This window comes from Pezoporus wallicus, unplaced genomic scaffold, assembly GCF_028554395.1.
Source record: "Pezoporus wallicus isolate ANWC-B61680 ecotype Strahan unplaced genomic scaffold, APGP_CSIRO_Pwel_v1 contig_4055, whole genome shotgun sequence".
Classification (NCBI taxonomy): domain Eukaryota; kingdom Metazoa; phylum Chordata; class Aves; order Psittaciformes; family Psittacidae; genus Pezoporus; species Pezoporus wallicus.
The window spans coordinates 321198-334230 of record NW_026642952.1 but is presented as its reverse complement, the minus strand read 5'-3'; the positions used below and the strand labels follow the sequence as shown (position 1 = coordinate 334230).

Here is a 13033-nt window from a genome sequence, read left to right as displayed (position 1 = left end):
CCTGAGGACCGGAGAGAGGAAGAGGCTAGCTTTGTGCTTGTCTCTCCCTTTTTCTTCCTGTTACTGGGTGCCAGAGTGCCGGACGGTCTGTAAATGTTATTCTGCCACCTCGAGCGCTCGAAGCGCAACTTTTCCAGCTGTAAAAAAAACCCAACAAACCGACACTGTAAGAGATTGAAGTCCTCTTAATATGAACCCACATGGAATATTTCTGCTAACAACTCGAGGCAAGTGCAGATATTGACAATGTACTTAAGCCCATTAGCTAGGAGCTTTCCCCCACTTCATCACGTTTTTCTAGCTTGGAACGAATTTATAGAGATTGCTGCCACTAAACGCAATTCGGTATTCTTAAAAGATGTCCGGTGAGGAAAACGGCAATAACGCAGAGATGCACATTAAAAAAAAATAAATCAAATTAGAAGAGACGGAATGGGCGGAATAAAGTTGTGACCAGGAAGGAGATAGCCAAGGACGAGACGCTCTACTAACGCTGTGAGGACGGGGAGGACGGAGCGCGTCCGTTCACAGCGCAGCGTCCGCAGCAGCGCGGGTGTGCGAACGCGTTTGGCACACGGACCGCTGGAAGCGGAACTTCACAGAGCAGGGCAGTGCGGCGAGAGAGCTGGAAACTCATTGTATTTCGCACAAGTGAATTGACCCAAGACATACAGAAGGTTTTTATAGGAAACTTTACAATCCATAAAAAACCGTGGTTCACCATTCGTGTTTGCCTTTAACTTAGGTGTTACCAATCTATAGAGAAGATGACGGATGACCTTGTCAAAATAATGCCAGTCAAAATATTTTTTTTACCCAGCCCTGCTCAAATTTGTGTTAAAATGTCCTGCCTTAGACACAGACAAAGTCTAAACAGCAGCAGCTTTCCCAGGCTCCACGAGAATGAAGGGTAGGAAAGAAAGAAACTAGAAACATGTTGGAGGGAATGGCAGAAAGGCAGAAAACAACTATCAGGGGCACACGTTATGTTCGGAAGCAAGGGTGCTCTTGGTGGCAGCGTGACACCTGATAGTGTGGGCATTTCTGACACTAGAGAGAGGTTTAGGTGACATAAGTGCGTAGTGTAAATATTTCGTCTTAAATGCACAGGATACCATATACATGCGATATACACCTAGGAGATTATAGTTCTCGTCTAGTTTTTCTTACAGTGTAGGAAAGAAACTGGAAAAAATACTCACTGATACGGGAGCTCAGCAACTGAGCAGAGGGGAAGAAAACGCCTGTTTTAAAGCAAAGTGGAAAGAAAGAGTCGTTAGAGATGAGAAGTTTCTCGCCACAGGTTGCACTTCTCGCTCTGTGCTGTAACCGAGGACGGAGAGAAGGAGGGAGCCGTGCTGGCGCTCGAGGGGATAAGGTCTGAGGAAGGAGAAGTTCTAAGGAGGTGAGTGCCCTCATCTGTGTTGGGACCTCCTGGGGAAGGTCTCGGGAACCAAGCTCATCCCAGGAGTTAAGAGATAAATGAAGTAGGTGGGACAGCACCAGGGCAGCGAAACGTGCCGGGGAGGTCTCTGAAATCCACCTTAGCCCCAGAGAGTCAAGCGGCCAGTGAGGCGAGGGCTCGGCTACCGGGAGCATGGCAGGGTGCGAGCCGCTTCTGGTTTGGGTAGGGAGCTCCGACCCGGAGCTAGGGACCTTCTGCCGGGTTAAAAGCCTGGTTCTTCCCGGAGCACTGTGTTCTGGGAGCTGGGGAGGGAAGGAAAGAGAGAGACAGGGAGGGACGGACGGACGGCGGACAGAGGGAGTGAGAAAGAGAAGGGGAGGGAGAGGGGGAGGGAAGGAAGGAGGAGGGAAGGAAAGGGATACCTTTAAAAGTTGAGCAAGGAACAAAGTGGGTGAAGTTGCCAAAAATAGGGCACTGCACTCAGGCTCGCTGGTAACTTCCCGGTCCATCCCCTCCCTCTCGTACACACCACACACACTTGTGTTTTGCGCTGTCGTAAAACCCACGTGTCTCTCCTGGAGTCTGCCAGAGCCGAGGCAGGAGCCCGGCACGACTGCGATGCGCAGCCACCACAGAGGGAGTCCGGCGGCGCTTAGCTAGCCGGTCCCGGCACCCGGGGGAGAGTCACCCCGCTTCTCCGCGGACAAAGACCGGGAGAGCCTCTCCTTTCAGCCCCTCCTCCCACTGGAAGGCTCCTGCTACTGCCTGCAGCGCTGCACGCCCGCCGCCCAGCACCGCTCCTCCGCACCCCGCTCAGGTAAGGCAGCTTCGGGCCGGGGCAACCAGGCAGGGCCTCCGCCCCGCTCGGCACAGCTGGGCCACGGTGGGTATATCCCGGCAGCGGCACGGGGCTGCCGGGCCGCGTCCTCCTTCTGCAAGCGCTGCTGTGGAACGCAGAGGGAAAAGACTCACTTGTGTGCGTGGGGATGAAGTTTCCTCCTCCCTGTTGTCAACTTTCAGAGTGGTTTGATCCCACGGGCGGAGAGAAGGGAATGAAAGGGAAAGGCTGAGTGCAGCCGTCCTGCCATGTCCCGGGCGGCGGCGGGGGAATGCCCTGCTGCATCTCCCGCCTGTCCACCCCGGGGGCTTTTCAAGCCGAGACTTTCTCCTACCGAGCTCGTCACGGGCCGGGAAGCGGGGATGGTCCCGCCGCCGACCCCGGGCTGCCGGTGTGCCCGAGCACGGAGATCGGCGCGGGCTCGGCCCGGCCGAGGCGGGGCGGTGGTCTCACGTCCGCTGTCCCCTTCCTCTCTGCTCCGCAGACAGCGCGATGCTGAAGCCCGGAGACCCCGGCGGATCCGCGTTCCTGAAGGTGGATCCCGCCTACCTGCAGCACTGGCAGCAGCTTTTCCCGCAGAGCAGCCAGCTCAAAAGCAGCGGGGCCCTCGTTCAGCTCCAGCCGCCCGAGAGAACCGAGCCCTCGGCTGACAGCCTCCGCCAGCGCCCGGCCTCCCTCTCCTCCGCCTCCTCCTCTTCTTCCTCGTCCACTCTGTCGTCCTCCTCCATCTCCTCCTGCGTCGCCGCGGAGGCCGCTTCCCTGGCCGGCCTGACCTCGCTGCCTGTAACCCAGCTCCCAGTCTTCGGGCCCCTGCAGAACTCCGAGCCCCCGGCCGGGGGAGCGCCGGCTCCCCTACAGGGCAAGGACGTGTGCGGGGCCGGCGGGGCCGGCAGTGCCGGCAGCAAATGCGGCGAGCGCGCTGCCGTCCGGTTCCGGTGCACGGCCGAGGAGCTGGACTACTACCTGTACGGGCAGCAGCGCATGGAGATCATCCCCTTGAATCAGCACACCAGTGATCCCAACAACCGTACGTATCATGCCCTTTCCCGCAGTCCCCGACCCCCGCCCTCCGCCTCTCCCTGCGCCGGGGCAGCCCAGGAACGCTTCAGGCTGGAGGTCCGCAGGCGGTACCGCAACCGCTCTCAGCGTGAGAAGTGACTTCCGCCGTGCCCTCCCCTCCCTTGAGCTGCTTTTGCGTGGTTCCCAGCGGTTTTGGGAGGCGGGCGGTAGCCCCTCGGTAATGGCTGTTACTGCCTGAGATCCTGGTCCTTCCCTGGAAGGTACACTTCAAGGGGAAGGTGGCTCTGGGGAAGGTTTCTCTCAGAGGACTGCTTAGGAAAGTGAATTCAGAAATGGTTCAGAGCGACTTGTGAAGAAGTTTGTCCTTTTTTCCCTTGCTTGTTGCACTCTGCTCCTGCCTGGAAAGCCTGGCCTTCGCCGAACACCCAGAAATCAATTACTGCTCCAAGCTGGGCAGGGGAAAAGTTGCAGTTTTCATCAGATAGACTAGGGCAAAGTTTTCCTCCCTCTAATCGGGGAGTTTCCCTTTCACACCTTGTTGACACCTCGCTAGTTTTAGTTTTCGCACCTACGGAAAAGCATGACGTGGTCATTTAATAAGAAAAGCTGGTTTTCTAGGGAAAAAAGAGAAAAAAAAGTCGTCTGCCTGAGTGCAGGAATTCATTTAGGACTTGGCGGTTAGAAAGCGTTTAATACTGCTGTTGCGAATTACAGAGTTGGGGGGGTTGTGTTGTTTTTTTTTGGGGGGGGAAGACACCCCTATTATTAAACATCTGTATCGACTAGAGGTCAGCAGTTTTAGAAGTTGGTTCTCACTTTTTGTTCCTGTATCTGTTGATACTACGCAACCGAGGAACTTCACGGGGTGAAAATAGCTAGATAAACTGTATTAATTCTTCAGATTTACTGCTGACGTTCAGAGCACACGGATCTGTCCCCGCTAAAACACTGAAACATGGCTTCAGGTTATGCGCTTTTAACCACTGCTTCAAACACCCCCTTTTATCCCAAGGTTTCTTAAAACTCTATTTTTTTGTTATCCTCCTCTCTTCTGAAATGTCTGAGGACGGCTGTTGAGCAGACAAACGATACTCCAAACCAGCGACCCTTGAGCACATGCCCGAGCAAAACGCTGATTCGTTTAATTTTATTTTAGATGCAGAGTTTGTTTTGAAAGTTTCCATGAAACTCCTTTGCCTACTAATCAAACTGCATGGATGCTAGGATAGTCTTAATTGATCTGCGTATGTCTTAAAGAGCGAAAAGAAAGTTGACTCTGAGTTTGGTGGCGATTTTTCTGACTTCTTAACATTATAAATATTTCTATATTGGACACGGACTTTGTTTTTAGCCACTTCCTCGTACCTAGTTTCACCCTCTAGTGAAGCGTGTTAGTGTATTTTCTACTCTTGGGTGCAGAAAACTTGATCTCATAAATTACATGCACTTAATGGAATCTGAAATTAATCGCAAACCGAACCGTTCAGACATGCATGTTTTACTTCTCGGAGAAGGGCTGTAAACCTGCGAGATAAAGGTTTTAAAAAAGAAAGAAATATACAAAAGTGATGGGGGCGTTGTGTTTTCAAGAAGTGAGGGGAATAATAGCAAGCCGCAGAGTCGCAGGAGATTCCGGCGTAGTTTCTTGCCCAGTGTGGTATTAAAACTGGTTGCGAGAAAGCAGAAGGGACCTTTGTGAACGGCGTCAGAGTGGACCGGCACAGCGTTCGCCGTCTGAAGGACAGGCACGCTGCTGGCGTACGGGCCCCCTTGTTTCTTCTGCAGAGAGATCTAAACGGTCTTTCCATTGAAATCGTTTACAGGGGCTTTCGCTCCAGCGCTTATTAGCTGTCTCTGAGCAAAACTTCTGATGCAAGTGTCTCAAGCTTCTGGGACCAGGTGCTTCTGGGCAGCCGGCTGTACGTGAGGAAGGAGCGTGGGAATCGCGGTCCGTGCCGTGCCCCTATACCCACCCCTCTAGTTCGCTCAAAGGCTGCAGGGCACCGGCCTGGCCACCCCTGCGCGGCTCCGCGATTGCCTCGGAAGTGTCAGGGGGTCCGGGCCAGGTGGGATTTTCAGCCATCTCGACTCCGTCCCGCAGCGGAGGTGCCCATTTGAGGGACAGGCGACCGCAACTGGGGTTGCGGGTGAGGTGAGAAGCGATCGCCTTCGAGCTACACTCGCCCGCTGCACTTCCAGCCCCGAGCCGTCCCACGGACACTGTGGAGCGTACGGGCAGGGTGCGGTAGGGTGGGCACTCTCCCCAGTTCGGCCCATGACCGCCGAGGAGACCGATCTGGCGCAGGCTGCCGGTTTGGGGTTGGCGGCGTGTCCCTGGCTGCTGCCTGCTCCTCAGTTAATTGCAAATGTACCACCTTCGCAAGCCAAGAGAATGCCACGTTCTCTCTTCTTTCCCAAATTTCCCCCAGAGCCGAGCTTCCGTCTTCTCCAGGGCAAACCGTATTCCCTGAGGCGGGACCCACCCGCCCGGCTCACTCTGCGCCTCCTGGGGCAGCGGGAGCCGGGCGGGCGGCAGCAGTGGTGCCTCCTCGACGAGAGAGCCCGTGGGGCGGTGTTGTTCCGGCCTGCGCCCCCCCCCCCCCCGCCGTAGGCCCCCGCCCGGCCCTGCCCGGCCCGGCGCCGTGCGGCCGCCGTGGCAAGATGGATGGGCGGCGGTTTCCCCATAGACGCACGCCTCGATCGTCAAGTATCAGTGAGTACGGCACGGTCTTGAGCGAGGGAGGGGGCCAAGGAGTTGCGGGTTAAGTGTCTGTATGTTATTGTTTTAAATTGAAAGTGATTTAGTTAGGGGAAAAATAAAACAAAAGCGAGAAACAAACCCCTAATTAGGGCCCTGTAGTATTTCCAGGGAAGTAAAGAGGATTATGTTAAAGCCCTGATAATGTGGCAGGCGGCTGGCGACCGTTCTCTTCCTGGCTGCTGAATCTGGAAGGATAAGGGTATTCCTGGGCGCTGGGGGAGGGGCGCTGGTGCGGCGAGGGGATATCTCCAGGGTGAGTTTGGCGGGTGCGGCTCTGGCTTGATCCAGTGGGGTGTTTGGGTTTGCCCCTCCCTGCTGGGGGAGGCTTTCACGATGAGGAGCCCGCGACTCCTTTACCTTCACGGGGAAGCGCCAACCTGCCACTGTAATAAATATGCTGTGTAAAACTGAAGTGTCACGCAAGCAAGCATTTTGCACGCCTCTTCCCATTCAGTTTACAGGGAGACTATGTATAACACGCTGTGAAGTGGATCAGTGTGGGATTATTCGGATATTCCCCCCCCCCCCCGACTGCTGGTAACCTGTATGATTTAGGTATTTTACGTCATTAGTTACCCAGCACCCTTAGACATAGCAGATAGCCATACATTAGATTGAGGTTAGAGAAGGTGGTGACTGTTTATTTAGGGTGATAAAATGGTCCATCAGCAGTAATCTCCATCGATATGTGCCACCAGGAGATGAAGGATGAGGGGACAAGCCGCAATTAATTGCCCTATAGTTCTGTAGGATAGAGCGGAGCCAGTGCAGACTGAACTTCGATCTCCTCTCCCAGAGCCTATTCATCATCTCTACATTGTATATGGGGGTCTCTCAGGGGTAGGGGGTGGCAAGGTTTATCTACACACAATATTCTCCTACCCTTCTCATACCTGACACGGAAATTTAATTTATCCATACCTTCAGTCGAAGGCAGGGAAAATCAAACCCGCCTCCTCCAGCCAGCCCCCAGCCCGCCCCGCAGAATTAACCCGAAACCCGCTCCGCAGACGAGACGGTCCCCTCAAGCCCTCATGCGCCGTCCCGCCCAGGGGCGCCGAGGTCGCCCCTCGCACACCGGCGATCGATGCAGCTGTCGCGGCGTGTTCCTGACTCCGGCCGGGGGAACCGGACTGGACCCGGCCGCGGCTCTTGCGCCTATGCAGGATCACGGCCCGGGCTGGCAGCAGGGAGCGGCGGGGAGATGGCGGGGCAAAAACCCGGAAGCGGGGGGTCGGGCAGAGCCGGGCCCTAGTGGGCCCTGCCGCCACCGAGGCCCGGCCCCTCGGACCCGCCATCCGCAGCGAGTGCCGAGGATCAATAAAAAAAATAGTAAAAGGGACCCGAGGGAGAAAAGCGCATCTGTATATCGTCCCCCTCCTTCGAAAGCCAGCCTCTAGTCAGGCAGTCTGCGAGAAACCGCGGTTAATTCTGCAGAAAGAGACTGGTAACATCTCGCCAATGAGGAAACTGAGGCACGAAGGACCCGTGATCCTTATGAAAGCTCCAGCCCTCGATAAATGAAAGGGAGCTGTCTCACCGAGCCCATCCTCTCTCTTAGCTGCGTACCCGGACCCAGCCAGGGACGGCGGGCCAGCTGCAGTGATTTATACCTGCAAGTGAGTAATACTGAGTGAAATGATGGGTGCTTACACCAGATACCTGTATGCTTGCAGTGAGTTATGAAGCAAAGGGTCAGAGGCCACCCTTCTTTAATACCAGCAAGCTGCAGGTAACCAGTATAACTGCACCTCTGAAGCGTATTATTGCTGAGACAAAAATGCATTTCTTCCATTTATTGTTACAGCTGGTTTGCTGGTTAAAACAATATGTTGGACACTGCCTTTCATGGACAAAACATTTCTCCTTTCAGATTCCTTTAAATATGCATAGTAGCATTATTTAGGTTGGAAAGTGTTTACAATTATATTTTGGGCGCAACAATGTGTGCTTTCCCTTTTGCTTAGGTTTAGTACTTTTGAGTGTATTCACATGGAGTTATAGTGTTGGTGTTGCACTGTGTTCATTTCTACGGAGGCAAATCATAACATATTGCATTCCTCCCCAAAGAGCTATACCAAACAGCTCCACTAGGAAATATTTTTTTTTTTCCTTACTTCTTCCTCTCATGTATAGAGAGTGAAGGTACAAAGTGTGAAACTGATCTATTTCCAAAGAGTCTGGCTGTATCTGGGCCTGCAATGGAGCATTCCTACTGACCTTACCTTCTATGTCTCCTAACTTTATCAGGAGACACTCTGCTCTGGTGGCAGTCCCCCTTGCTTTTTCCATTTTCAGTAAATCCCTCAATTTTCTCACATTTCTTGCTTTTTCTTGTCTTGATTTGTGGCTTGACTGGTGCTATATTACAGCCAGTGGAAGTACTAATTCCAGCAGTCCTTGGAGGAGGCCTGTACTCACACAGCTGCTCTCTGAGATCAAAAGAGGAGGAAGCGCACAGTACACCTCGTTGACCTCTGTGGCAGTTGTCTGGAAAGCCCACACTTGTCCCAGCTTGTCTTTTCCAGCACCTGTGTAGGTCTTAAAGGTTGCCATACAGTTCAGAGACTTTAGTGATATCAGTGGACTACAGCAAAACCCTCTTCTTTTCCATATATTGTTAGCAATTTGATGCACTGTATCACATCCCTCATTGCAGTACCCATGAAGATGATGTTGTTGATCCTTTCTGTGAGGCAGGGTAGTGTGCAGGTCTTGAAGTTCTCCCTTTTTTCCCCTATCTGCTTAAGGACTTCCTTCCCTAGTCCTCTCTGAGGCAGAGGAATCCACTACTTACAGCAATAGTCTTTAGATGGGTAATTTAACATTACTGAAAGTGTGCTTGGGTCAAAGCCTTCCACGTATCATTACACAGAAGTTAGTCACCGGAGAGGAAAAGATGCATGGTACCTTTACTCAAGGCATGGTAAAATACATCAGTAGGTCTTCCACCTCTTATAATATTTATGAGAATTAAAAAAAAAAAAATTGTACAATTATATAAAATCTGAAAATAGATATATGAAGCATGCAACTATGAAGAATTTCAGTACTGCTTAGTATTAAAGACAGAGTCCTTCCCTCTTCAACAAGCTGTAAGCCAAAACAGTTTCAGAAGATGTCCTATTTTCCAAATTTTCAGCTTTGGCAGGACAAAGGGAAAGGAACACAGCAGGAGATCAGATACTGTGACTGCCAAGCATTAAGACATTACCAGTGGTTTTGGATAGTGGAAAATAAATATCACATGTGTGACTTTCTGTAGGGATAAATGACAGTGACACAGTGGTTTTTTTTGCACTCATTTTTTAATTTCTTTTCCTTGAAAAGGTTAAAATGTTTTATTTTTATAAAATAAAAAGAAAATAGAACTTATTTCTATAAAATTTGTATATTAATATATTTCTGCTCATGCTCACATATTGTCAGGACAAAGTGAAGAAATCCTTGCTCTAAGCAGGTACTGAAAGTTGTGTGCATGGAAAGTTATGTATGTTCTCCTGGTAGCATGATGCAGGAAATTGACACTGAAATTGCCTGATTGGAGTTGTGAAGAAGCCTTAGCATGTGTAATGTAAGCTGCTACAGAGACATAGTGTCTCCAAGAAAGCCATTAATAGTCACATAGTTCTGATGAGAATTACGCATCCAGAAGATGGTCAAAGAGTGCAAACAGGTCAGGTTCAATGGCCTGCACTGTGTGCTAGTTGATGGCATGGTTAGATGTGCTTAAAGCCCTCAGTTTTCCTGTCAGATGATACATGGTAAGATGCCAGATTTGTTCAAAATGTACTCACATGCCAACCTGTTCGGGTTTGGGTTTTTTTTAATCTTTTTTTTCTGTTTGAGTACCTTTCTGTAGGATCTCCAGTGCCAAAATCCAGTGAGGCCCCTGAGATCTTTGGGTAAGCCAAAACCACAGCATTTCTTGATGGCAGGTTTCAAAGAAGAAAGATGTGGTGATACCACACTTTCCAAATTAGCTGTGGAAATAACAACAACAACAAAAAAACCCTGGCACATACTTGCTGCCCGGGAATGGCTGTAGGAATATCTGCTGTATAATTTTTCTCAGGACTAGCCAGAAACCTCTTCCCTGGTGTACTGCAGATCTCACCCTCGGCCACCTCAGTTGACATGGCTGAGAGAGCAGAACACCTCATTTTGCTACAGAGGTTATATTGTTAAGGAAAAACCTTAAACCCTCTATCTAAAAGGCATTTTTTGGCCACTGTGAGGGTCCCCACTAGGAAACTTTGCCCTGCAGCTTCTCTAGCACAGCAGTGCCACAAGACTCAGACTCACCACTACTTTCCTGCCCTTGCAAGTATCATAGGCACGCCTTCTTCTGCAGGGGCACCCGGCAGAGTGAAGCCCAGCTTGGGGCTTGCTTACTTTCTCCTAAGATCTATAATTGATGTTAGAGGTAGAAAACTTGAACAGATGAGCTCCAAGCAAGAACACATGCAAGACTCGAAGGTGTAATGATTTCAAGGGAAATTAGCTACTACATGTAACTTTTGAATATTTCCATATTGCTGAATGCATAACTTTCTTTAAGGTATGATTTAGAAGAGGATAATATGAAACACTGCTTTGAAAGTGTTTCTAAAATTGGAAAATGCAAACAGAGGCCATATTTTGAAAACGCAGCTTTAGTTATTCTTTAGCAGCTTTTACTGAATGGAGAGGAAGGTTTTCCTTTGAAGGCTCTGTAGGAAACAGAGTATATCCATGTTGGAAGGAAGAACAGCTGAGTCAGTACTCCTGAGAATTGAAATTGTGGTTGCAGGCAGTCTGGCAAGTCTGAATCTGTGGCTTAGAACAAGGAGTTCCAGCTTCTATACTGAATACTGTGCTTTAGTTTTGTAAGAATCAGTGTAGATTGCATGAAATTATTAGTGGAAAGATCTAGGACTTTCTACATGAGTACTATGGCATAGTTTTCAGTTTTCTATTTTTGGAATAAATTTGTATGAAAACAAACCTTAACTGTGCTACAAAACTGAAATGTGCTGAAGACGGTAACTTACATCAATGTATTTATTGCTGTGTTAACTCAGTATACCTCCAGAGAAATGGATCTCCTGAGCGTGAAACATTTTCCTGGAACTTGTACACTCACGGCACATGCAGTAGAGTGCAGTGGAAACTTTTAACCAACATTTTCTTCGCTCAGGAAGATAGGAACTTCCCAAAATAGAGAAACATCATCTGTTATTAAGAGCAGATAGGGAAATTAACATTTTTACAGACATGTCTTTTTTTGTGGGAGCTGCTCACAAAATCAGACATGCTGTTTTTGTTCCTACAGTCAGCTATGGGTAACAGGCAAAAAATATGCATTCCCAAGCAATACAAAATTTTCAAATGTATGCTAGGAATCAGTAATGATTTAATTTAAAGAATAGATATGGCTATAGGAAAGCAAATTTCTGCCCACACTCTGATTTGTCATTCATGAGGCTCTGTTTTATTTATTTTATTTTCTAAACACACAGGCGCACACATGTTAATGCAAAATGTAGAGTGAACATTTATTTAAAATAAGGATGAAATGAAATCCTATTTCAGTGAAACCACTGGGCTGAGCTGTGGTAAGGCAAATGAAGGGGACTTGTACGGCGTTATGACTGTGTTTTAAAATGGCTCACGGAAACACACTGGGATGGTTTAAATGAGCTATTTATGTTAGTCAGAAGATTAATCTTAAAAAAATGTGTTAATATTGTCAGGTCTGTGAACACACCAGGCTTGCAAAATGTCTGCAGGCTTACTCCTCAGCCCTTGGGATCTCTTATTCAGGGCTTTGATGAGATTAGGAAAACTGTCCTAAGCAACATGCAGAGGGGCACAGTGCGTCTGAGCACTGAGCTGTCATGAAGTGATAGGAAAAGTAGAGGGATCTGCATGATCTTGCCCATGGTAGTGGCCGTGGTGGTGACCAGCAGCACCATACTGATGGTGTTTTCCCCTCTTTGTCTCACAGGATGTGACATGTGTGCTGATAACCGCAACGGCGAGTGCCCCATGCACGGGCCCCTCCACTCCCTGCGGCGCCTGGTGGGCACCAGCAGTGCTGCTGCAGCAGCCCCTCCACCGGAGATCCCAGAGTGGCTCCGGGACCTGCCTCGGGAGGTGTGCCTGTGCACCAGCACTGTGCCTGGCCTGGCCTACGGCATCTGTGCGGCTCAGCGGATCCAGCAAGGCACATGGATTGGGCCCTTCCAGGGAGTCCTGCTCTTGCCAGAGAAGGTTCAAGCAGGTTCAATCAGGAACACTCAGCATCTCTGGGAAGTAAGTTATCAGCTTTCTTTCCTTGTCAAATTTGATTGTTTTGAACTAGACATCAAATGTAATTGGATGCAGCACTAGCACTGTTCACTAGACGTTAAAAAGAACAACACAGTTTAAGTAAGCCAACCAGGCAGATTTGAAAATTCAGCCAGTGCAAGCAAAAGCCTTGCTGCCCTAGAGAGGTAGTCATTAAAAAACAGTGGCACATCAGAGCTCCATCTGAGGATGGAGCTGTAATGTGGAATAGAGAGACAACGGTCAGAGAATTCTGAAGGTTACAGCACATAGTGCTCTTTACCTTTTGACCTGCGTAACAAGAGCTGGCAGAACTCTCAGGTCACAATACTAGATGTATCATCTTAGGTTGAGTAGTATGTGTGGGTAGGGATGACATATTGCACCATCCCTATGGCCTGTGGACAGCCCACAAAAGCTGCCAAAACAAGCGCAGAAGCCTGTTCTGCAGCCCTGCTGTTCACACAGTGAAGGTGTTAGTGCTTGTTCAAAATTCCGTTCAACTCCTGTCCTGCACTGACTGTGCACTTCCCTGATGATGTTTTCAGTGCTTTTATGTAAAAGCCACTTTCTGCTCTCTGAAAACACGCTTTTTTTTTTATATACTTGTCACCGTGTTAGAGAGTATAACAGTGATAATTGATACGAAAACATTCAGCCCATGATACTTTGCTTTATTTTGTGATGAACAGAGACT

General features: G+C 49.7%; 1 protein-coding gene across 1 annotated transcript in view; it reads left to right on the top strand.

Moving 5' to 3' along the window:
- The first annotated feature begins 2735 nt into the window (after positions 1-2735).
- The window catches only part of PRDM6 (PR/SET domain 6), a 70808-nt gene continuing 60510 nt past the window's right edge, over positions 2736-13033 (top strand). The window contains exons 1-2 of the mRNA XM_057433305.1: positions 2736-3270; positions 12014-12321. Coding sequence (XP_057289288.1) covers positions 2736-3270; positions 12014-12321 — 843 coding nt within the window. The remainder of the gene's footprint in view (positions 3271-12013; positions 12322-13033) is intronic.